The sequence below is a fragment of the Typopeltis vanoorti genome, chromosome 8, assembly GCF_054136105.1.
Source record: "Typopeltis vanoorti isolate ZY-2024b chromosome 8, IOZ_Tvanoo_1.0, whole genome shotgun sequence".
In the NCBI taxonomy this organism is placed as follows: Eukaryota; Metazoa; Arthropoda; class Arachnida; order Uropygi; family Thelyphonidae; genus Typopeltis; species Typopeltis vanoorti.
This window is the reverse complement of record NC_143556.1, coordinates 73,111,886-73,137,688: the sequence shown is the minus strand read 5'-3', so window position 1 is coordinate 73,137,688 and position 25,803 is coordinate 73,111,886. Positions and strand designations below refer to the sequence as shown.

The window sequence follows — 25,803 nt, the reverse complement described above, 5'->3', positions numbered from 1 at the left end:
TAGATAAGTTGAAGTTCAGGGGCCATGTAGCAAAGATTGCAAATGGAACTTAAAAGAAAATTGCACTGCTGAAAGAAAGCTTCATATGTAAAGATAAGGATGTCATTTTGCCTCTTTACAAGACCTTTCATAACACCTCACTTGAACCATTGTCCGCACATCTGGTCTCCTGGTTTCCGTTGTGATTCTGATACAGTGGAGAGAAAAATGGATACACCTCCACAGGAAGAGTGTTAAAACTGATATCAGGATTGTGGAATACTGATTATGAAGAACAGGTTCAGAATTTTTAGACTGCAGATACTAGTGAACAAGAGAAAGAGGGGTGATATGATTGAGACTCATAAACTTCTGAAAGGTTCATACAGGATTTTAGTTGATATAATTTTTCATTTTATGAATGGTGGGGAAAGGACAATAGGGCATTCTTGGAAGCTGACAATGAATGCCACTAAGAAGGGGGGTGAGGGTTAGATTTTTCTCACATAGACTGGTGTGTTATTGGAATGGATTGCCATTAGATGTTGTGTGTGCAAGTGGTGTGAATGAATAAGTATAATAGCTGGTACGTGTAGTATGTGACCTCCCTTGATGAGTCTGTGACTCTCTGGAGGTCTCTCTTAATAATTATAATAATCATAATATTATTATAATTTTCTCAAAACAGGGAAGTTTTGAGAAAAGTTTACCTCAACTGAAAAATAATTCAGGAAATTGGAAGATTCAAGTACCTGGGATCCAACATTAATGTGAAAAATTCATGTAGGAGAATTAGTGCAGTTCATAATTAGTTTTAAGTAGAATACTTTCTTTATAAATTTTTATATGCCAAAAGTGAAGGGTTACGCACTGTTTATCTACAATATTTGTATCCCAGATGACAGCTTTCTTTAATAATCAGTTCAGTTGTGTGATTTGGTTGAGTGAGAAGTGTGATTTTCTCACTCCAGTAGGATATTTCAGTCTACATTAAACAACATAAGAAACAAATATACAGCAATTCCTTGATTAGTGGCCCTAATGCGTTCTTTAAAACAGGCACATTAATCGAAAATGCACTAATCGAGTATAATAACCTATGGAATAAAGTATAATTCATTCCTCAAATTTCTTTTTTTACCCTTGATTTTTTTTTATAAAAGAATTAGGGTATGTTTCAGGGCCTAGTTAAATCTTTAACTATGAAGCTAAAAGACAATAAAACATATTCAAAATATAAATATATTATTCTGGCAGGCATTCTGTTTCTTTTTTTCATATAACTGCCTCTTCTGCAAATATTCCTGCTTCTCTCTTCACAAGGGCCAATCTCTAAGCATTGCTACTAAAAGTTTCGGTTGCACAAAAAATATTTTAAATCTGTTTCTGTGAAATCTCTTGGGGCTTGTCAGTGATTAAATTTTCTTCATGTTCTTCAGGATCTTCCCGCTGTGCATCTAAATTTAGCAGGTCGGAATCACTCAGCTTCTCAGAATGAGATTTAATTAACTTAGATTCATTTGAAAAGCCTCTAAAATCATTTGCACAATGTGGAAGAATGTGCTTCCAAATGGATCGCATATTGCTAGCAGTAATTTCATTCGACTTTGAGACTTTATAACCAGGCTGAGATTTCTCTGATTTAGCCAGAAAAGTCTTGGAAGGCCAGTTTCATCGACATTAAATATTTGTCGATCACAATAGCCCCCCCCCTTCTTATCTTATACAATTTTTTAAAAATCTCTGGATAATTTGCGGCCACCTCCTTATCGGCACTTGCAGCTTCACCAGTGATTAGAAAACTAGCATGGAATTCTTCTTTTCCATCATTGATAGCCCTTTCTTTCAAGGTTGCAAAGAGACTTAATGCTTTTGATTCGTCGGTTCTTAGCAGTTTGGTTACAGCAGTTTTGGTTACAATCCTTGATCCATGTAGAAAGAAGTCTCTAATTCAATCATTATAATACTTTGTATTCAGCAGTTTTGCTTAAAATTGCTCTTATAGTTGATTCACCCATTTTTGTGTTCTTGTCTTATCTTTGCTCTGGACTCAAATTGTTCACTTTCTTTATTATTTCAAGTTTTTCTTCCAATGAGATTACTTTTCGAATCATTTTTACACTTTCACTTTTTTGCTCACTAATTCTTTTACTCATGATGAAAGGTTGGGAAAATACTTTAAAATAAAAAAAAAAATGTAAGGAAAATAATTGCAAAGGAGGTACAAGATATGATCAGGAAAAAGCTATGTAATTTGCAGACGACATAAATTTTGGCGGTAAAAATTTGAAACACAGTATACATAGTGTACATGGAAGTAGTGTAGTATGCCATTAATAATAACTTTGTAAAATGTTTTAAACCAGTAACTAAATTATTTCTTTATGGTGAGTGATTTTTTAAAATAGTTAGCCATAAAAAATGTATAGATAGAAAATTTTTAAAATCTGTAACATTTATTTTTAAGATGTATATAGGTGCACTAATCGAATTTTAGAAGCGCTAATCGAATTTGGGTATCGAAAAAAAATGACGCACTAATCGGGGGCACATTAATTGAGGGATTACTGTATTCCATATTTGTTTGAAATAGGTTGAGCAGTGCAACCTGCAGAGGTGTCTGTGGATGAGAAGTTAAAAAAAAATGAATAAAATAATAGAAAACATCCTTAGCCTACCCACAGTACTAACATGCTATAGGTTTACAACCTTTTTGGGTGGGATAAGGAATTTTTTTTTTTTTTTTTTTTAATTTTCATAATTTTTTGTATTTTTTATTAAATTTTTATCTAGTCCCGAAATCCTGCTCTAGAGATCAAACATGGAACTTTTTTTGAGTTACTTTAGGCTCCCAATAAGCAGGGCAATGGTATTACACCACCAAGCAGTGAAAATCATCTCCCATCTAAAGTAGAATCACACTCAGTGGAACTTGAACTCACAGCTTGTTGGTTGGAGAGTGAATCTGCTAACCACTCAGCCAACCAGGCTAGTTAATTTAAGTTCTAATAATTTTTGTAAATAAGAGTAGTCAATAACTTGTTACAATAACTTGACTTAATGTTTTCTGTGCAAGTTGCAAAAACTGCCATGAGTAGTACAAAACAACTTTTATAGACTGAATGATGTTTACTTCTATTAGTTTGTGGTTTAGCAATTAAAAAAACTTTGGCTTAATTATTATTATTATGGGACATCTCCAAGGAGTCCAAGCACTCATCGCAGGAGGGCACTCTACTATCTTCCTTTACTATTATTCTTTACTGATATTCTAAATGATATCAGGTTGTGCATGTGCATAACCTGATATCATTTAGAAAGTCAATCTACTATTCATCTAGCTAATCTATTGCCCATCCCCATTTTCTGAGATCATGTGGCAATATATCTAATGCTTCTGCAGAATACAAGAATGAGTAGAAAGGCTTATGTCTTGGCAGTACATGTTAGTTTATTTTAATGATATTGATCACAACACAGAATGATAAAAAAAAATAATCAGCTGGCCTGGTTGGCCAAGTGGTTAGCATATCCGCTCTCCAGCCCAAAGGCTGTGGGTTTTAATCTCTCTGTGGGCATGGATGTTTGTGATTGTCTGTGAAAATACTAGTGGTGGTGGTGGTGGGTGGTAGATGGTGTTGGCGTAGATGATTGTAGTTGGTGGATTGAGTGGTGCAGACGGAGAGTTGTGGAGTGGGTGCCCTCCCTCGATGAGTCTTTGGACTCCCTGGAGGTGTCGCATAATAATAATAATAATGATGATGTCATTCACCAACCCACTAGCCAACACTTATATTATTTATGCAAGGAACAATATGATTCATAGCATCACTGGTAATTAACTTCTCCAGACTTTCTAGAGTACCATGTTTTCTGAAAACCATCTTTTGGATTATTGTCACTAAAATTCTGCCTTAATAGCAGCTTGGATTGATGCCTTCCACTATCATCAAGCATGTAAGGCAAACACTTCTATCCTCCAGCCATTTCATTCAATTTTAACATGTCTTCAAATTCAGAATTGTCTCTGCGTTGTAAATAATCACTGCTATCAAACTCCATATCACTTTCATCTGATACATGCGAGTGTCACTCATATCCTCATCACATAACATTTTTTACGATTTTTACTGAAACTGTTAAAAATAATGCAAAATAAAACTTAGCTATTTATTGCTAGTCACCTTGCAATCAGCAGTAGCCACATCCTCATCACTGTTTTAATGATATGAATGATAATGAAAAGTTTCTCATAAAAAGAGATGCAATTTTTTGATGCACTGACTTCTCTAGAATTTCTAGAGTACCATGTTTTCTGAAAACTATCTTTTGGATTATTGTCACTAAAATTCTGCCTTAATAGCAGCTTGGATTGATGCCTTATTGATGCCAGCAATCATGTCAATGTTGCAATATATCTGCAACATTGACATGATTGCTGGGTAGTATATGAAGGCTTCTGTGATGCCAGCATTGAAGACATCATATTGAATGGGTTAATAGTCATTGCAGTGACTCTTGATCTCATTTTCTAGATATAGAAGTTCAGCATTATTCTACTTGTTTTTTCATTCTGTTAAGCTATTTTGATTGCTTGCTGTTAAAAAAAAAAAAAATTACATTTTATTTGCATCTGTATTTTTACAGTTGAAATCATTAACTTGGGATGTTTCTCATCGAACAAACTATGAGCAACTCTATTGTTATTGTGGTGGACCTGGCGAGTAAGTATTACAGTTTATTTATTGGTATAAATAACAGTGTTTGAAATGAACTTTGGATTATTGGAGACATAATTAAATAAATAATTAAATTAAATTAATTAATTTATTATTATTTTTTTTTTTTGAGATAGAGGTAATTTCTAATTTTAAGACTTATTTTGTTCATAGCACATGATCATAAAGCTGGAATTTATTTCCCATTGATGTAATGATAAAAACAGGAGTTATATTCTCAACAATAACATTTGACCATAGTAATATTTTAGGCAAGAGATGAATTTCATTGCCCAGTATGAAACCACTGCTCTGCTTATAATAATAAAATTATTATTATTTATGGCATCTCCATGGGGTCTGGAGACCCATCGCGGGAGACCCAAATCAACTATCATACACTCAAATCTTATCATACCTTTCCTTGAATTCATTCACTATCAGGGAACTCTCAACCAATTCTGGCAATCCATTCCACTGCCAATCTCCATGCAAAAAATCTGGTCTGCACATATCCCTACTAACCACACTCATACACAACTTCCACGAATGGGCTCGTGTTCTCTTGACTATTTATCATATATTGAAAAATTTCACTTGCATCAATTTTATAAAACCCTTTTAATATCTTAAAAGTTTCTATCATCTCCCCTCTTTTCTGCCTATCAACTAAACTTTGTAACCCACAAACATTCAACCTATCTTTGTAGGGAGTATTCTGCAGACCTGTCACCATCTTGGTCACTTGTCTCTGAATCTTTTCAACCACCTCCTGGTTCTCAAGAAACTCCGGTGACCAAATCTGTGCATGGTAAAGATATGACCGAATCATAGCCTTATAAAGAGGGATAATAACTTATCTTTACTTGTTAGTGTGTTTTTCAACATCCAAGTAACACTTTTGCAATATGCCCTCTGAACTTTAACTCTTTGTCCACCATTATCCCCAAGTCCTTATCAATTTCCTGCAAACCAATATCATCAATATGATACACCATATGCAACCTTTTCAGCCAAAGCACGTAACCTTACATTTTTGCAACATTAAATTGGCAATCATTATTCTTTGCCCACAATGCCAATTTATTTAAATCATCCTGCAGGAAGTCTACATTACCTTTATCAGCTATTGCTCTCTCCAGTTTTGTGTCATCAGCAAACAACTGAATATCCCCTCTTAAATCTTTCTCTATGTCATTGATATACAAATTAAAGAGTAGTGGCCCTAGTACTGAACCTTGATGTACTCCACTAGTCACCATCATTCTCTTAGACTCCATTCCACCATTTACAACTCTCTGGTGTCTGTGTGTCTGTCAGCCATCCCCCTATCCATGCTACTGGCCTCATATTCATTCTCATCCTGTTTTGAGGGATGGAAAACCTGAGTTTCTGGGTGAAAAAAATCCTCTACCTCCATGTGAAACCAACTAACTTACCTTTAGTCAAAAGAGACCAGATAATGGTTCCTCACATTATGGATGAGAATTGAATCTTGGTCTTTCTGACCAAAGGGCTTCATCTATACTGACTGAGCTACGGAGGCTCTTGTATCAGGATGGAACACTCTAATAAAGCGATCATTAAATAGCTCAACTATGGCATCTGCATTAGTCACCTGAGTACCATCTCCATCCAGCAAGTTAATCATTCACAATAATTTTTCCTCCTTGCCACATTTAAAAAACAAAATAATAAAATAAAATAAACCTCCTTGAGATTCTCCTTGAATTGCAGCGCTAGTCTCCTCATATTCTAATTTTTCTCTCCTTGCAATACTAGTTACTTTCTCAGCCTGAGCCTTATATTTCTCATGCAACTATTCCCACCTCTCTCTCTCTTTATATTATTATTATTATTATTGTTACGGGCAGCTCCAAGGAGTCCTTAGACTCATCGAGGGAGGCCCGACATCATGTCAAGAACAACTATTCAACATTCACACGGTATCTATCATACTTCACCTTGAACTCATTTACAGACTCTGGCAGCTTATTCCACTCATTTACCACTCTCCAAGTAAAAAACCTAGCTCTAACACCCTTGCTAACCATACTCTTACCAAGCTTCCATGGATGGCCCTAGTCCTCCCACTACCAGTCCTATTCTCAAAATTATCTTCTGAATTAATCTTATAGAAACCCTTCAGTAATTTGAATGTCTCAATCATATCACCCCTTTTCTGCCTATCAACCAAATTCTGCAGCCCACAAATCTTCAACTTGTTCTCATAAGGTTCATTCCATAGTCCTGCTATTATCTTGGTCACTCGTCTCTGGATTCACTCCACCTCCTTCCCATCAAGAAGAAACCCTGACACCCATATCTGAGCTCAGTAGTCTAGATGGGGTCTTATCAAGGCTCGATACAGAGGAACAATAACCTGTTTGTCTCTGCTCATTAAAGTATTTTTCAGCAACCAAGTGACTTGATGAGCTGATTTTGACACTTTTGCAATGTATCCCCTAAACTTCAACTCCCTATCTATCAACACTCCCAAATTCCTGGCCTTGTCAATCTCCTGGAGTATAGTTCCACCATTGTGATATACTGCTGCTAATCTTTTCACCCCAAAATGCAAAACCTTACATTTTTCCACATTAAATTGACATCCATTCTCCTTAGCCCAGTCCTCCAAACTATCCAAATCATCCTGCAAAATTTTGACATCCTGAGCATTCACTATTGCTCTACCCAACTTTGCATCATCTGCAAACAGATGCACAGTTCCTCTCAGATCCTTTCCTATATTGTTAATGTACAAATTAAACAGTAGCGGTCCAAGAATAGAACTCTGCGGCACACTGCTAGTCACAGGCCATCTTTTGGACTCTACTCCTGAATAAACCACTCTCTGATATCTCTCCATCAACCACCCTCCTAATCATCTCACCAACCCTGTATCCATTTTCATATGCTGCAGTTTACTGATTAGAATTCCATGTGGTATCCTATCAAAGGCTTTAGCAAAGTCCAGTGGAATCACTGTAAACCCGTTACCCTTATCCAGTTCGGCCGTCAAAGTGTTATAGAACGTGAGCAAGTTACTGAGGCATGATCTACCCTTCACAAAACCATGCAGTCCCCAATAGAGTATCCCGTTTTCATCTATCCAATCTTGTATTTTCCTCTTGACTATTTTCTCCAAGACCTTGACAACAATTCCTGATATGCTGATCGGTTGGTAATTTTTAACAGCAGTCTTGGAACCTCCTTTATGCAGTGGAACTATTTTCCCCTCTTTCCACCCCCTTGGGACTAACCCAGACCTGAGACTCAACACCCCCTTGGGACTAACCCAGACCTGAGACTCAAATTAAGCAAAATGGTCAAAGGCACTGACAATTCTTTAGCCGCTTCTCGCACAAGCGGCTAAAGATGGTACACGAGCTGGTATACCATCCAATCCCGCAGATGAATTGACATTGAGGTTTTGTAATAGACTATTCATCTCCACTTCATTCACCACAATTCCTGTATAAGCTGTTTGTTCTTCCATTTCTGCAATGTCACCACATGGATGATATACTGTGGCAAAGTGCTCACTCAGTATTTCTACTATATCAACTGATTCAGTTACCTCCCTACCATCGGCATTCTTTAAAATCAATCTGTCATATGCATTTTTTCTTTTACTTGCAACTTGAAAAAACTGTTTGGGATTCTCTTTAGCCTGCATGGCTAATGTTCTTTCATAATCCGCTTTTGCTTTTCTTACCACACTTGTTACCCTTCAGGCCTGGGCTTTATGTTGTTCATGTGCCTACAGGTCACCTTTCTCCTCAAATTCTCTCCACAGGTTTTTTTTTTTCCTCCAGCTCAAGCTTAATGGTGTTATTCATCCATTTAATGCCTACTTGATTTATTATTCCGACTCTAGGTATACAGTCAGCCATTGCCTCCTGCAAAAACTTCTTAACTGCCTCCCATGCACTATCAACATCCAGCCCTTGCAGTTTTACATGCCATGGCACTGAACCAATCAAACTCCTAAGCTTGTCATACTTGCCAGCCTGATAATTCCACATGTACCCTTTCTTAATTGTAAATTCCACACCTTTAGCCACCTTCTAAGTCAAGACCCTATGATCACTCTCACCAATTGGTGGCAATGTGGTCATATTCGTTACAGCCAAATCCTCAGATGCAATTACTAGGTCAAGCACTCTCTGACCCCTACTATTTTCCATTACATGCTGTCGCAGATAGTTATCTCTTAATAACCGCATAAAATCCAATTCCTTCCTCCCATGTGTCCTCTTCTCACTCCAATCAATGCTACCATAGTTGAAATCTCCCATAATAATTATCCTCCTTCCATTCATTTCTTCTATTTGCTTATGCATACTATCTCCACCATCTATTCCATCACCTTGTCTATAGCAGCACCCAATTGTATATTTTGTTCTGCTAGCCTCAATCTCACACCAAATGGCCTCAAATGTGCTCTTTTCTCTATCCTGCAATTCAACTTCTATTCTCCTTGGCTGCAGCTCATCAGCTATCATCAGTAATACTCCTCCCCCAATTTTATTCTCCCTGTCATTCCTGAACATACTATACCCCTCACATTCAATCCCACTAGCTATATCCTCTTCAGTCAGCCATGTTTCACTAATGCCAATAACCTGTGGTCTGGAAGTGCCAACCAAGGCCAAAAATTCTTCCTTCTTGTTCCTAATACTCCTAGCATTAGTATACATGAATTGCAGACCCCCGTTAGCCCCATCCCTACCTTGATGCCTTATACTAACTATCCCATTCTGATTTGTTGTCCTTATTTGCTCGGGTATATTATACTCATTCATACACTCAGCTGCCTCCCTAAGATCTGCATATCTACCCCCCCCCACCTTAATAAATCTAGTTTCCCTGATTCTGCACATCCACTTCATACAACACTTTTTCAAGTCTCCTTACACCGAATCCATGCAAACCATCCATCTTATATAGATCCTTTCGCCCATCGAACTCACTCCACACATCCACAAATTCCACACCACTCATCCTGCATAACCCATGCGTAAAGTCATTTGCAATTATGGCCCTCCTTCTAAACTCTTCACTGTCATACTGCGGCAAAAGACTAACCATCCGAACTCTCTCACTCTTTTCTTTTGCTACCTCAAACAATTCATTGAGGTCCTGTATAATTTCCATTTTATCTCCTTTCAAATCATTCGTACTTGCCACCACTATCATTTCTTTCACCCTTTGCTTTTGCTCCCTAATAGACTCGCTTACGTCCTTAATGGTCACACCAGGTTGGTACGATTTTGTCAAATTCTCTACTATCACACCTTGTACTAACGAATCTCCATACAGCACTTGCTCCTTCATTTTGTTTACGTTCACAATCATACTCTTATTTTTCCTATCATACTTTTTTTTATTGGCTGGTATACTCGGTAGACATTTGTGCATACGCTCTAGCTGCCGCTTTGCTCTATATATCGCTCCACTGAACAGCGCGATCTCACTCATCTATCTCATCTTTTTTATTATCTGTTAAACCATTAATTTGCTCTGTATTAATACCTTCATACACACTTTCTACATTCACGTCCTCTCAGCTCTCTGGTACAACCTCGCAATTTCTTATCATATCGCTATTTTCTACATTCTGAAATTTGACAAAAATATCACACTCATTACTTGAATTACACTTTAATTCCTCATTTTCCTTACATTTTCTACACGCATTCACTCCATTATCATCTAACCATACTCCAACCGCTCTCTCATTAAAGCACACATTTCGCAGATAGTACATTGAATAATTTCCTTTATATTACAGTTATTGAACAAAGATGGTGAACCATTATTACTAGCTGCCATTTTCCTTCTTACCGGAGCCATGTGCACACTTCTATCGTATTTTATCAAATTAATAATTGAAACACCAAAAACACACAAACAGACACACTAAGATACGAAAAGCAAACAAAACTACGTAATATTCAAGCAAAATTGTCAATGATAACTTAACGGGGGTGCTTAAGGGTCAAAGCTGTATAACCGAGAGGAGACCTCCACATAGCCTTTAAAGGAATGCAGAGAACCAACCAGGGCTTCTGACCTGACCTAATGTCCAGTCCTCACTTTCTCATGGTGCACCCTGTTGGGTATCTACCTGGATACTGAACGAACGAGGATGGGCTGGCAATTTGGGATTTAGCCGACCAAATTGTATTCTTATTGGCTTAAACCAATATAGAAAATGATGGTACAACATGACAAAATTTCATGCCGGCTGGGGCTACTGGAACAAATCTGAAAGCACACCCCCAACTCAACATCACCAGAGTTAAAGATCGATACTATCAACATAAGAAGCCTGAATGGCAAAGAAATGGAGCTAGCTGAGGAATTAGATAAGTACCAGATCGATATAATAGGGGTGACTGAAACAAAAAAGACAAAAACTGGTGAGATCTTTCTGAACAATAAATACAAAATGTTATATTCAGGCAATGACAATCAAGGAAAAGAAGGAGTAGCAATAGTATTCAACACAAAATACGAGGCTAATCTTCTTGAATGGCAGGCAGTCTCAAGTAGAGTGATGTGGGCAAATATCAGAATAGGGAATTGGACAATGAGACTTATTTGTTCCTATGGTCCCACAGAAGGTTCTGCTAAGGTAGAAGTGGAGGAATTTTTTGATGCTTTAGAAAAAGCAACCAACGCAATGAAAAAGGAAAAGTTGGTCCTTGTTGGGGATCTAAATAGCAGAGTAGGAAATGCTTGTCAGACATACAAAAATATTTGGGAAAATTTGGAGAAAAGAGCAAAGCTAATAATAATGGCAAATATCTATTTGATTTCTGCCCAGGACATGGACTGGTTATTACTAACACAATGTTCCAACATAAAAATGTGCCCAAATTCACATGGAGAGAAGAGGCAAGGAATAAGAAAAGTCTCATTGACTATGTTATTGTTGATAGTGATGTTTTCTCCCTGGTGCAAGACACCAGAGTGTACAGAGGATTTGAAATTGGAAGTGATCACTATTTAGTCTTGAGCAGGATAAAATTGAATTTCTTGCTGAAAAGAATAACATGTAAGAAAGTTTTAATGCGAATAAAAGTTGAGCAGCTCTCAGATGTGAACTGTAGACTGAAATACACAAAGATTATTGAAGAAAAAATGAAAGAGTTTGAGAACAGGAGCCAAACCTTGGAGATTCAGTGGCAAGCCTTGAAGAAAACCCTGAATGATTCAGCCAGAGAGGCATGTGGTGAGGTTATCTGCAAGGTTAGAAAAATCAGAACTCCATGGTGGACACAGGAAGTTAAAGAGGCAGTGAAGGAAAAGAAGAAAGCATATCAAAAGTTTCTGGCAAATAAGTCAGCTTGTGCTCTTAGAGAATACAGAGACAAATGTAAGAATGCTAAACACTGTTTAAAATTAAACAAAAAACTAGCTAAACAAAAGTCATGGGAGGACTTTGGCAAGAACATAGATAATAAATATCAAGAAGGTGGTAAGATATTCTGGAGGTTGTTGAAGAAGCTTAGAAATGAAGGAAAGAGTGCTGTAAAAGGAGTTAGAGATGATGAAGGTTACATGACAACAGGAGAAAAGATATGCTTGAAGTATGGAATGATTATTTCGAAAAATTGCTAAATGAAACAAGCAGTGATAGCACAGTGGTAAAAAACACTCAACAGGCATACAGTCAGGAATACATATCTATACTTGAAGTAGAAAAAGCCATCAAAGGCTTGAAATGTGGAAAGGCAGCAGGAATAGATGATATTCGACCAGAAATGCTGAAATATGGTGGTATAAAAGTCTTACAGTGGCTGCATTGTATAATTCAGAAAGCCTGGACAGAGGGACGAATTCCGGATAATTGAAGTAGAGCTCTAATAGTACCCATATATAAAAAGAGAAATAAAAGTGAATGTGAGAATTACAGTGGTATTTCCCTACTGAATGTTCCTGGCAAGATCTAATGCAAGTATACTTGAGAAACGGTTGAGAAGAATTGTGGAAGAAAAGTTTGGTGAAGAACAAGCTGATTTCAGGCCAAATGGAGGCTGTCAGAATCAGATCTTCACTTTACGACAAATAGTTGAGAAAGCATGGGAATATAATAAAGATATGTATTTAAGTTTTGTCGATCTGGAAAAGACATATGACAAGGTGCCAAGAGAGAAGCTATTCAATACGGTACAGTTATGTGGTGTCAATGGGGCATTATATCAAGCTCTTTATTTGAGTTGCAAGTCAGTAGCTAGAATTGAAGGAAGTACAGGAAGATGGTTTAATGTTAAATCTGATGTGAGACAAGGATGTACATTATCCCCTCTTTTATTCATTATCTATATGGATCACATTATGAAGGAAGTGGTATTAAACATGATATCAGAATTGGAGATGTTAATGCCAGCTCTTTGCTTTATGCAGACGATGTTATACTTCTAAATAAATCCGCGACATGTTTGCAAGAGTCCCTGACTAAATTGAATAACTGTTGTAATAGATATGGTATGAAGGTCAGTATTAAATAGGTAGAATTGTTGAAAATGTCAATTGTGTTGTAAACGGGGAACCTGTGGAACAAGTAAAACATTTCAGCTACTTAGGCACGATTTGTACTGAAGATGGTAAATTAAATAAATGAAATAGACAACAGAATCAACAAAGCTGGTAGTAGGAAGTCAATTGAATAAATTCATATGGAATAAGAGAGAAATTGGTCGGAACACTAAATTAGCTGTATACAAGATGTTTTTCAAACTAGTTTTAACTTATGGATCTGAGAGCTGGGTCAGAAGTAAAACACTTTACCAAAGACTAGAGACTGCTGATATGAGAGTCCTGAGAAAGATCAGAGGCATGAACAGATGGCATCAATGGCAATATCATATTAAAAACAAGGATATTAGGAAAGAACTTGACATTGTCAGCATCCAGGAATGCGTTAGCAGAGCTAATCTCAGGTGGTATGGTCACTTAAACAGAATGGGTGAGGATTGATTAGCAAAACAAGTGTTCTCTACCAGGTTGGCAGGAAAACGACCCAGAGGAAGACCAAGATATAGGTGGATTGATACGATTCAATGTGTCTTAGACGATAGAAATATAAGATCTGATAATGATAATATTGGAGTCTTGACAAGTAACAGAATGATTTGGAAGAAAATTGTAGATAGGAAGTTAGTAATAATGTAAATTTTTCATGTAGTACTATCATATCCTGTACACCCCTTGAGGGTACATGTCAGGAATTTGATGATGAACTTAAAATAACACATTATCTTATCAGGAGCTCTCAACAAACACTACAGGCCACGAATTCCTCTAGCGGCAACTTTTTTTTGAATATGTCTTCCATAATCCTTTTTTTTTAATCTGCAGTTTTTGTTTAGTTTCTCTTGTCATTTGACTCTAAATCACTTTATCTTTTTCACTCAAAGTATACAATCTGCCATTGCTGTCAACACCTTTTCATATATCTCTCATGCACAACTTAAACCAGTTTGTATTACTACCAACTGGTTTCTAAGTCTATGATAATTGCCCACCTTAAAATTCCACATAAATTCCTTCTGCGTTGATATTTCTGTATGCCTATTTATCCTGCAAATCAGGATTACATGATCACTGTCACTAACTGGGAACAAGTGTGTGACATCTTAATACAATCAGATCCTCTTATGCTGTGACCAAATCCAAACCTCTTGATCATTGTGTTCCCTCTGCTGCATGCTGCCTAAGACAGTTGTCTCTCAAGAAATATAAAAATCTAGTTCCCCTTCCCTTAGTACTGCATGCTGGATCCTCTTGCCAGTTGAAGTCCCCCATAATAATCACTTACTTTGCACTTTCCAAACTAATTTGCCTAAGCATTTTCTAGTCATCACCATCTATATTCCCTGGTCTCTGGCAACATCCCATTAAATATCTTGTTTTATAAACGCTAACACCATATACTGTCTATGCCATTAGTGTAATTTTCACTGTGATTCTCCACTCTGAGAGAGCACAATTCATATCTTATCATGAGTAACATTCCACCACTGTCATGTTTTCTCTGTCCTGCTGAAATATGTTATACTGTGTGATTTATAGCCCGATTAAAACATCCTCCTCCTCAGTTAACCACTTCAACTGATACCAGCAATCTTTGGAGAGACTGAGTTTATCAATGCCATAAACTCATTTCCTTTTTTCCTAATGGTCCTAGCATTTGTATACAGAAAATCTAGTGCATTGCTAGTATTCTTATAGTCATTATTACTCCCTTCATATTCCACCTAGCCCTGCAGTATAGTGTAAATCCTCTAATTTCTCAAGTTGCCCTTCCCACAAGGCCATCCCTGCCATGTTCCACCCTTACAATTCTACTTTCCGTGTCCTGACACATGCTCAGAAAATAACAGCCTCTCCAGATACCTGCATCCCTCTGCATTCAAATGTAATCCATCTCTTGTATACAGCTCTCTTCTATCCTCAAATGTATTTCTTTCATTCCAGACTTCTCTTTCTACACATTCTCACTATCATCTCATTCCTTATCACTTTTCTCCTCCTCCATTCACTATCTTTCCTCTGACACATTTGTACTGCACTATCCCTAACATCAATCTCAAATCTCTTGCTGCACAATTCACACTACCTCTCCGGTTATTCGTACCAACTGTTACTATTACCTTTTCTACATTTTCACCTCTCTTTATTGCCATATTGTCTTTCATTCTACCTAGCAAGCACTATGCACTATCCCTGCTGCTTGATCTCTCGTGCCCTTCTCTCACACACCTGCTCTTGTTCTTCTCACACTAGCCCAACCCTCTGACTTCCTAATCTCTTCATTCATCCTCCTCAACTCAGTCTTCATCCCTTTCATCTCCTTTCTCAGCATTTCTATTTCTCTCTTCACACATCCTGCTTTCAACTGACATTCACACACCCACACATACAGTTATGGCCATCAGATAAACTCCCTTTTCCACATTGCCCAAAGTCAAATCCATATGTACATTTTTCCCATTCTCTTCGTCCTCCAAAACACTACTGGTATCCACAAATTGATATTTACCCATTTCCAAAACACCATCCTTGCTGCTGCTGCTGAATTCTAAGATTTCTTATATCTCCTAGTGCTTCCCACTGCCTATGTTTTATGCACGTTCATAGAAACCGCATCACCTTATGTAAATATAGTTTTTAGTAGTTAAATGATCATTTGGTTTTTCATTAGATATTTCACTGTATTACATCATCTATCATTCCCATGGGTTTCTGTATAATCTAATAGTTGCTGCATTGTGTCAAAATTTTTATGCTATAAATAGACAGCAAGAGTAGTTTTGCATTTTCGTGCTAATATTGCTATGGCTAGTTATGTGTAATTAACATCTTGCAGAAAACGTGTAATTCAAGCTTTGAATAGAGAAGACTGTTCCTCTCTTGAAATAGCTAAAAGGGTGTCCTGTAGTCAATCTACTGTGGTACTACTGCTGTTGAAAGTGAAGGAAATAGGATTTGCATCTGTTAAAAGGAAGAAAGCCACTGTCTACACCATGCCATGATCAAGTTCTAAAGTGGCTCTGCCTCAAAAAATCGCCGTGCATCATCCAGAGAACTGAAATGGGACTGGGAAGATTTCTAGCTGTGAATGTTAGTAAAACCGTGTAGTTGAACTAAATTTTGATACCAGTATTTGTTTTCCAGTGAAAATATCACTGTCCACTCCATGTTGAAATATTTGTCAAGTTTGTTGTCATTTCCTAATTATGTCACATCTTGTACTAAAAAGAGCCAAATATTAATCAAAAATAAAAATGTTATATTACCTTTTTCATTATTTGTGCCAATTATTGTGTTATTATCCCTTTTCAAATTGGCATTCACATTTAATTACCAAAAAAGCAAGGTTAGAGCAGGTGATGTGGTTTCTATGAAAATGAGTCTATACACATTCCCATACCTGCCATATTTTTAAACCACTGGATGCATATGTGATGTATGCATAGTAAGCTACAAAATCATTAACTATGCTATGAATAACTTAGTCTTTAAGTGGTTGCTGTGTGGACAATATTGTGTTAGAACTGGTGGCTGCCATGTTGAATATGATCAGTTCAACTGGATACAATATAGAGACAATAATATCATAAACAAAAGATCACACCAATCATACAAAAAACTGTCAATTTTAAAAGCACAGACTTTCAAACCAGTATTGATAACTAAATAAATACAATAAAATACTTCCTTACTATTAATTTATATTTATATTTATAATATATATAATGAATATATATATTAATATGCCGGCTTGTTTGGCCGAGTGGTTAGTGTATCCGCTCTCCAACCAAACATCTGTGGTTTCGAATCCTGCTGTGGGCATGGATGTTTGTGATTGTCTGTGGAAATATCATGGAAATATATGCTGTAGTGGTAGATGGCATTGGTGTAGTTGTGGTTAGTTGTAGTTGGTGGATTTGAGTGGTGGAGACAGAGTTATGGAATGGATACCCTCCCTCGATGAGTCTTGGGACTCCCAGGAGGTGTTACATAATAATAACAATAATAATAATACTTATCTTTGTTTTCACAGCTCACCTTCTTATATGCTTAAACTCTTCTTACTTACTACTTTTGCAAATTCCAGGGATTGCCTCTTGTCCTTGTTCCTTCTCTCATTCTACCATATGAAAAATCACTCCACTGTCAATCTAATGAATACCTCAACAGCTTAAATGACTCATTCATTCACCCCCCCCCCACCACCACCATCCCATTTTTATCAACCAGACTGTGTTTGCATGCTCTCAGTCTATCCTCATAACCAACATTGTACAGTCCTTGATATCATTTTTGTTATCTGCACCCTCTCTGAGGTTACTTTATCCTCTTCAAATCCAGGTGACCAGATCTAAGCACAGGGAATCCTGATGTGGTCTGATCAAGGATTTATACAATGGAACCACCACCACCCATTTTTCTTTGCTGGTCAGCATCCTCCTCAGTATTGCATCAGTCCTCCATGATGTCTTTGTAATATGTTCCCTGAACTTCAAATATCTCTCTACAGTTCAAATATCTCTCTACAGTTCAAATATCTCTCTACAGTTACCCAAGATATCTTGCTTCCTTCACTTCTTCCATTAGAACTCCAAGTTTGTATGAGGTATCCCATCAGTGGATCTCAAATTTCAAAACTTTGTGTGACTGTATTAAACTGATAACTTCATTCATATACCTACCTTTCCAGCTTATCGAAATCTTTTTGAAGACTCACAACATCAGGACTGTTACAACCAAATCTTACCTTCTAATAAACCTCTCAAGATTCACATCATCTGTGAAGCTGAATATCTCCCTGTAATCCAGTACAATGTGACAATATCATTGGCATAAAGATTGAAGTAATTGGTTTAATACTGACCCCTGTTAAACTCCATCTATCTATATTACCCCTTGATATTGTTCCCTGATATACAGTTTTATGATATCTTTCAGAAAGATAGTTTTATTTTATATTCTTTTTACAGTTTGAGTAAAATATTATCCAATCCCCTAGCCTGGTATCCAAACCCATCTGTTACAACTTAAATACCAACTTATGTGGCACCCTAGCAAATGTCTTTTGTAAAATCTAGAAAAAAAATTATTATTAAGAGAGAGCTCCAGGGATTCAGGGACTCATTGCAGTGTATCCTTTTCCACCATCCATTGCTCTCATTACTCTTATTATAAAGGCCATCCTGATTACTAAAACAAGCACACACCTTAACAAATTCATGTTGGTCTTCATAAATAATGTTTATGCATATGAGTTCTTACTGAATTTTCCAGAACCACAGAAGAAATACAAACTTGCTAATAGTTTTTGATACCTCATTTTACTACTACTGTTATACACTGGCACTATCTCATCCTCCTCGGGAACTTGCTCCATGTCAAGACTTATTTAACAGCTAGGTTAATGGTATAGCCAGTTAGAATATTCCCTTAAACACATGGGGAAATCTCACCCTGATCCCATTGCCTTGCGTGGGACTAGTGTTTTGTATTTGGAAAATAATTTATGAAATTTATGTATAAAATTTATATTTATAAATTTTGTATTCATAAATATAAATGTCAATTTATATTTATGAATACAAATTTATAAATTAAAATTGGAACTCCATTGAAAACAAGTAAAGAAATGATTGTAGACAATCATAGAGAGGTGCATTTCATAATAGCATTCTTATCACTCACAGGAATTGAGTGATGCATGCAAAGCTTACATACATTACCACAGAAACTGGGCATAGAATCTCTGTAGTATATATTATTGTAGACGTTTTGTTTTGCATGATTTTGCTATGGTCCAGGTGAAATGACTAAGCAGTTCAGAATATAAGGTTTCATTAACTTCCATCATGCCAGAGAGGAATTATATCTTTTAAAAAATATTATAAATAAAAATGGATTATAGGGGAAAAGGGGGATAGGAATAATTTAATTTCAAATAATTTTGCCAGTAAAAATGAAATTATAAGTAAAGGTTTCTTTAGCAGGGAGAAAGAATGTTTCTTCAATCATTCTTGAACCACCATCTGGTTCAGGAATAAATGTATACTGACATGGTTAAACACTCAAGTCATGGTTGTAGGTTCTTTTAATTGCTTGCATACTATTATTTTTGAAATGTATGAAACTTGAAATGCATATAAAGTTTACATACAATTTGTAATTGATGTGGAGTAGAACTTTAAGTTATTTATTTATATTTTCATTGTTTTTGTGAGAACTATTGTGATAACTTGAGAGAATTTAATTTGAGTAGTCATAAAAACACATCTGTGTTTTTATTTTTATGCAGAGATTCTATGCTCAGTTCCTGTGGTAATGTACGTAAGCTTTGCATACATCACTCAATTCCTGTGAGTGAGAAGAATGCTATTATGAAATGCACCTCTCTACGATTGTCTACAAGCATTCCTTACTTGTTTTCAATGGCATTCTAATTTTAATTTAGAGCTTTTAGCTCTAAGTGGTGATAACGTGTCACGATGTTTTTGGCTTATTGTGCTTGTGATGTATAATTTATTTTGCTTAATTTTGCTACTATGAATGGCCTATTGAAATGATTTGAAAATTTTATTAGACATTCTAAATTCCAAATTTCATTAATTACCAATGAGCCATTGTTGATTTATTTGTAGAATAGCTGATATTTGGTACTATCAGATTATCATACAGTTTTTTTAATTAAATGTTTAGCAGTGGTCAATTTTAAATAAATAAATAAAAAAGAAAGGATAACACAGTTTTATTTTATATTTAAACATTTCTTAAATGTATAATGAAATGAATTATTTCTTGTAATCAGAAATTTCTTTACTAATGTTACATATAAGAGAAATCTTTCTATAGCTAAGACCTGTCACAACCTCTTAAATTGCTATACTTATTTATAAAAAGCACTTACCTCTAATTTAATTTTTATTTCTGTAACTTAAAAAAAAAGTAATTGAGAGAAGAAAAGATTGAAGGTTCCAGTGAAGTTTTCATGCCATTGAAGAACTGTAGTCTTGTTTAAAACAAGTAATTATTTATTTTTGTTCCAGTGATATGTTACTTGCACACTACTAGCTGGAATGGCAAGTAAAATGCCAATCCAGTGGCATGTTCGAAATTTGTACTTTCGAAGAGGAAGATGATATTAGCGTGTGTGTGTGACAGATCGAGAGAGAGAGAGAGAGAGAGTGATAGAACAGCTCTTGCATTGATTAGAACAGAGATTAGAAGTTTAGGGGAGAGACAGAGTTTAAAGAAGTTCTTAAACCAAAAAAGGTGGAAAAGAGCCATTATGAGGGAAACAGTTATCCCAAAATTAATGGATGAATTTCTTTCAACGGAAGCTAAGGAGTGCAAATAAAAGAGAAAAGAAGAATCAAATAGAGTCTCTCTAAGCAATGATAGTTCCTTTTGATATGTCAACATGCAAAATCTGAAAACACACCCCAACTCAACATCACCAGAGTTAAAGATCGGTACTATCAACATAAGAAGCCTGAATGGCAAAGAAATGGAGCTAGCTGAGGAATTAGATAAGTACCAGATCGACATAATAGAGGTGACTGAAACAAAAAAGACAACACCTGGTGAGATCTGAGCAATAAATACAAAATGTTATATTCAGGAAATGACAATCAAGGAAAAGAAGGAGTTAGCCATAGTATTCAACACAAAATACGAGGCTAATCTTCTTGAATGGCAGGCAGTCTCAAATAGAGGGACGTGGGCAAATATCAGAATGGGGCATTGGACAGTGAGACTTATTTGTGCCTATGGTCCCACAGAAGGTTCTACTGAGGTAGAAGTGGAGGAATTTTTTGATGCTTTAGAGAAAGCAATTGACACAATGAAAAAGGAAAAGTTGGTCCTTGTTGGGGATCTAAATAGCAGAATAGGAAATGATTGTCAGACATACAAAAATGTTTTGGGAAAATTTGGAGAAAAGAGCAACGCTAATAATATTGGCAAATACCTGTTGGATTTCTGCTCAGAACATGGACTGTTTATTACTAACACCATGTTCCAACATAAAAATGTGCACATTCACATGGAGAGAAGAGGCAAGGAATAAGAAAAGTCTCATTGACTATGTTATTGTTGATAGTGATGTTTTCTCCCTGGTGCAGGACACCAGAGTGTACAGAGGATTTGAAATTGGAAGCGATCACTATTTAGTCTTGAGCAGGATAAAATTGAATTTCATATTGAAAAGAATAACATGTAAGAAAGTTTTAAAGCCGAATTAAAGTTGAGCAGCTCTCAGATGTGAACTGTAGACTAAAATACACAAAGATTATTGAAGAAACAATGAAAGAGTTTAAGAACAGGAATCAAACCTTTGGAGATTCAGTGGCAAACTCTGAAGGAAACATTGATTGATTCTGCCAGAGAGGCATGTGGTGAGGTCGTTTGCAAGGATAGAAAAATCAGAACTCCATGGTGGACACAGGAAGTTAAAGAGGCAGTGAAGGAAAAGAAGAAAGCATATCAAAAGTTCCTGGCAAATAAGTCAGCTTGTGCTCTTAGAGAATACAGAGACAAATGTAAGAAAGCTAAACACTGCTTAAAACTAGCTAAACAAAAGTCATGGGAGGACTTTGGCAAGAACATAGAAAATAAATATCAAGAAGGTGGCAAGATATTCTGGAGGTTGTTGAAGAAGCTTAGAAATGAAGGAAAGAGTGCTGTAAAAGGAGTTAGAGATGATGAAGGTGACATGACAACAGGAGAAAAAGATATCCTCGAAGTATGGAATAATTACTTTGAAAAATTGCTAAATGAAACAAGTAGTGATAGCACAGTGGTAAAAAACACTCAACAGGCATACAGTCAGGAATACATATCTATACTTGAAGTAGAAAAAGCCATCAAAGGCTTGAAATGTGGAAAGGCAGCAGGAGTAGATGATATTTGACCAGAAATGCTGAAGTATGGTGGTATAAAAGTCTTACAGTGGCTGCACTGCATAGTTCAGAAAGCCTGAACAGATTGGTGATTGGATTAGGGCTCTAATAGTCATCATCTCATCTCATATCATCTCATCCGATTGGTAAGGGGTTGAGTCCACTAAGAAGAAAGGTTTTCCACTTATCGCGATCTTTAGCCATCTCGATCATGGCTCTATAGCTGGGTAGATGTGAATGTTCTTTCAGCAACTTTATCCAAGTACTTCTTGGTCTGCCTCTAGGTCCTTTTCTTCCGATATATCCATTCAGAGCTAAATATGGGAATCTGTGAGGGGGCCATTCTCTGAATATGACCAAACCATTTCAGTTGATGCTTAATGATTGTGTCTATTATATTATCTGGGAAGTCTAAATCTGTTCTGACTTGATCATTAGTCTTGTGTTGCATCCAGTGGGTGTTATTAATTTTTCTAAAGCATTTCATTTCAAATGCTTGAAGTTTCTTGATTGGTTGTTGACTTAATCTCCAGGCTTCTGAAGCATAAGTAGCCGTTGGGATAATAATTGTTTTATATATTTTTAATTTTAGACTCGTTGGGATTTTTTTTATTTTTCCACATTTTGTTTAGTTTATTCATGGTTTAGCCTGTGTTTTACTGTTTCCATATTGTTGAGGTTACTAGATATAAGACTGCCAAGATAAACATATTTATTAACTTGAAAGTTTATTTTTCACTTGGTTAGAGTATAATAAATTTAGTTTAATCCTTTATCCAAGTGTGAGCAAACAAAGTTTGCGCCTGAAAGTATCTTCAGGTCTGGGGTGAGGTGGTACAACACCAGGGCACTCCTTGCAAAGGTGGAGCAAGCTACCAACATTCCTATCTCAGTATCTCCCATAATGCAAAACACATTCCTTGTGGATATGTCTAATGTTATGCATTAAGGGAAGGGCCACAACCCAGACTAGTTTCGACCTTTATTGAGGTCTCTTCAGTGGGAGCCAGGCCCAAGTGGAGATACCAAGGCAGAAGCATCAGCAAGGTCATCTCCTCCTATAGGAGCTACCAAACTGTGTGCCACCTTTTTATTAAATTACTCTGGATTTAAAGAAAGATGTTAAAAGTTTATTTTTCACAGTGGTACAACGGTGTTGTACCACTTTACCCCAGTCCTGAAGATACTTTCAGGCGCAAACTTTGTTTGCACACACTTGGATAAAGGATTAAACTAAATTTATTATAGTCTAACCAAGTGAAAAATAAACTTTTAAACTTTTAACTTACAAGCATGGTTAGCAGAATGACATTACAGATGTTTCCAGTTTAATAGAACCCAAAAACATAGGTGAAATGAGGAGTTATTCAACAAAAATTTGTTTGGTATACAGTAAATCTTTCTCTAAATCCAGAGTAATTTATTAAAAAAGGGTGGCACACCATTTGGCAACTCCTATAGGTAGAGATGACCTGCTAATGCTTCTGCCTGGTATCTCCACTTGGGCCTGGCTCCCACTGAAGAGACCTCAATAAAGGTCGAAACTAGTCTGGGTTGTGGCCCTTCCCTTAATGCATAACATTAGACATATCCGCAAGGAGCTGTGTTTTGCATTATGGGAGATACTGAGATAGGAGTGTTGGTAGTTTGCTCCACCTTTGCAAGGAGTGCCCTAGTGTTGTACCACCTCACCCCAGTCCTGAAGATACTTTCAGGCGCAAACTTTGTTTGCTCACACTTGGATAAAGGATTAAACTAAATTTATTATATTTATTAACTTGTTCAAGCAGGTGATTTTCAAGATTTATAGAAATATTTTCTTCTTCTCTACCTATCTTCATTATTTTTGTTTTTTGAAGATTTATTTTCATATTATAAGTTTTACAAGCGAGTTATTTAAAATATTAATAGTTTTTTTTAACTGTGGTTTAGAATCTGCTAAAATAATGATATCATCGTATTTTATGTGATTAATGTTGGTACCATTGATTTTTACACCTGGTTCATTGGCTATGGTTTTACAGACTTCTTCTAGGAAGAGGATAAAGAGTTGAGGTGAGAGAGGGCATCCCTGCATTACACCTATCTCGACTCTGAAATTCTCGGTTTTAATGTTGTTTGTTTTAACAAAAGCTTTGGTGTCTCCATAATTTGTAGGAGTGTTAAAAATGTTAAAATATCAGAATCCATTTTTACTTTTTTTAGGATAATAATCAATTTGTTTCTATTAACTGAAACTCTAATAGTACCCATATATAAAAAGGGAAATAAAACTGAATGTGAGAATTACAGAGGTATTTCCCTACTGAGTGTTCCTGGCAAGATCTATGCAAGTATACTTGAGAAACAGTTGAGAAGAATTGTGAAAGAAAAGCTTGGTGAAGAACGAGCTGGATTCAGGCCAAATAGAGGCTGTCAGGATCAGATCTTCCCTTTACGACAAATAGTCGAGAAAGCATGGGAATATAACACAGATCTGTATTTAAGTTTTGTCGATTTGGAAAAGGCATATGACAAGGTGCCAAGAGAGAAGCTATTCAATATGCTACAGTTATATGGTGTCAATGAGGCATTATATCAAGCAATACTTAGTCTTTATTTGAGTTGTAAGTCAGCAGTTCGAATTGAAGGAAATACAGGAAGATGGTTTAATGTTAAATCTGGTGTACATTATGTACAACGATGTACATTATGCTCTCTGTTATTCATTATCTATATGGATCACATTATGAAGAAAAGTGGTATTAAACATGATATCAGAATTGGAGATGTTAATGTCAGCTCTATGCTTTATGCGGACAATGTTATACTTGTAAATAAATCTGCTACAAGTTTACAAGATTCTCTGATTAAATTGAATAACTGTTGTAATAGATATGGTATGAAGGTCAGCATTAAAAAGACAATGAAAATAGGTAGAATCGTTGAAAATGTCTACTGTGTTGTGAACGGGGAACCCGTGGAACAAGTAAAACATTTCAGCTACTTAGGCACGATTTGTACTGAAGATGGTAAATTAAATATGGAAATAGATAACAGAATCAACAAAGCTGGTATGGTGGGAAGTCAATTGAATAAATTTATATGGAATAAGAGAGAAATTAGTCATAACACTAAATTAGCTGTATACAAGACAGTGTTCAAACCAGTTTTAAGTTATGGATCTGAGAGCTGAGTCAGTAAAACACTTGACCAAAGACTAGAGACCGCTGATATGAGAGTCCTGAGAAAGATTAGAGGCGTGAACAGATGGCATCAATGGCAATATCATATTAAAAACAAGGATATGAGAAAAGAACTTGACATTGTCAGCATCCAGGAATGCATTTGCAGAGCTAATCTCAGGTGGTATTATCACTTAAACAGAATGGTCAAGGAAAGATTAGCAAAACAAGTGTTCTCTGCCAGGTTGGCAGGAAAACGATCCAGAGAAAGACCAAGATATGTGTGGATTGATACTGTACAAAGTGCCTTAGACGATAGAAATATAAGATCTGATAATGTTGGAGTCTTGACAAGTAACAGACTGATTTGGAGGAAAATTGTAAATAGGAAGTTAGTAATGATGTAAATTTTTCATGTAGTACTATCATATCCTCTACACCCCTTGAGGGTGCATGTCAGGAATTTGACTCTGTAAACCTAAACTTGAAAGAGACAACTGT

General features: G+C 36.2%; 1 protein-coding gene across 1 annotated transcript in view; it reads left to right on the top strand.

Moving 5' to 3' along the window:
- LOC150104099 (metal-response element-binding transcription factor 2-like) overlaps positions 1–25,803 on the top strand; it is a 171,659-nt gene that overhangs the window by 83,364 nt on the left and 62,492 nt on the right. The window contains exon 8 of the mRNA XM_090396400.1: positions 4,627–4,703. Within this exon, the coding sequence (XP_090252526.1) occupies positions 4,627–4,703 (77 nt within the window). The remainder of the gene's footprint in view (positions 1–4,626; positions 4,704–25,803) is intronic.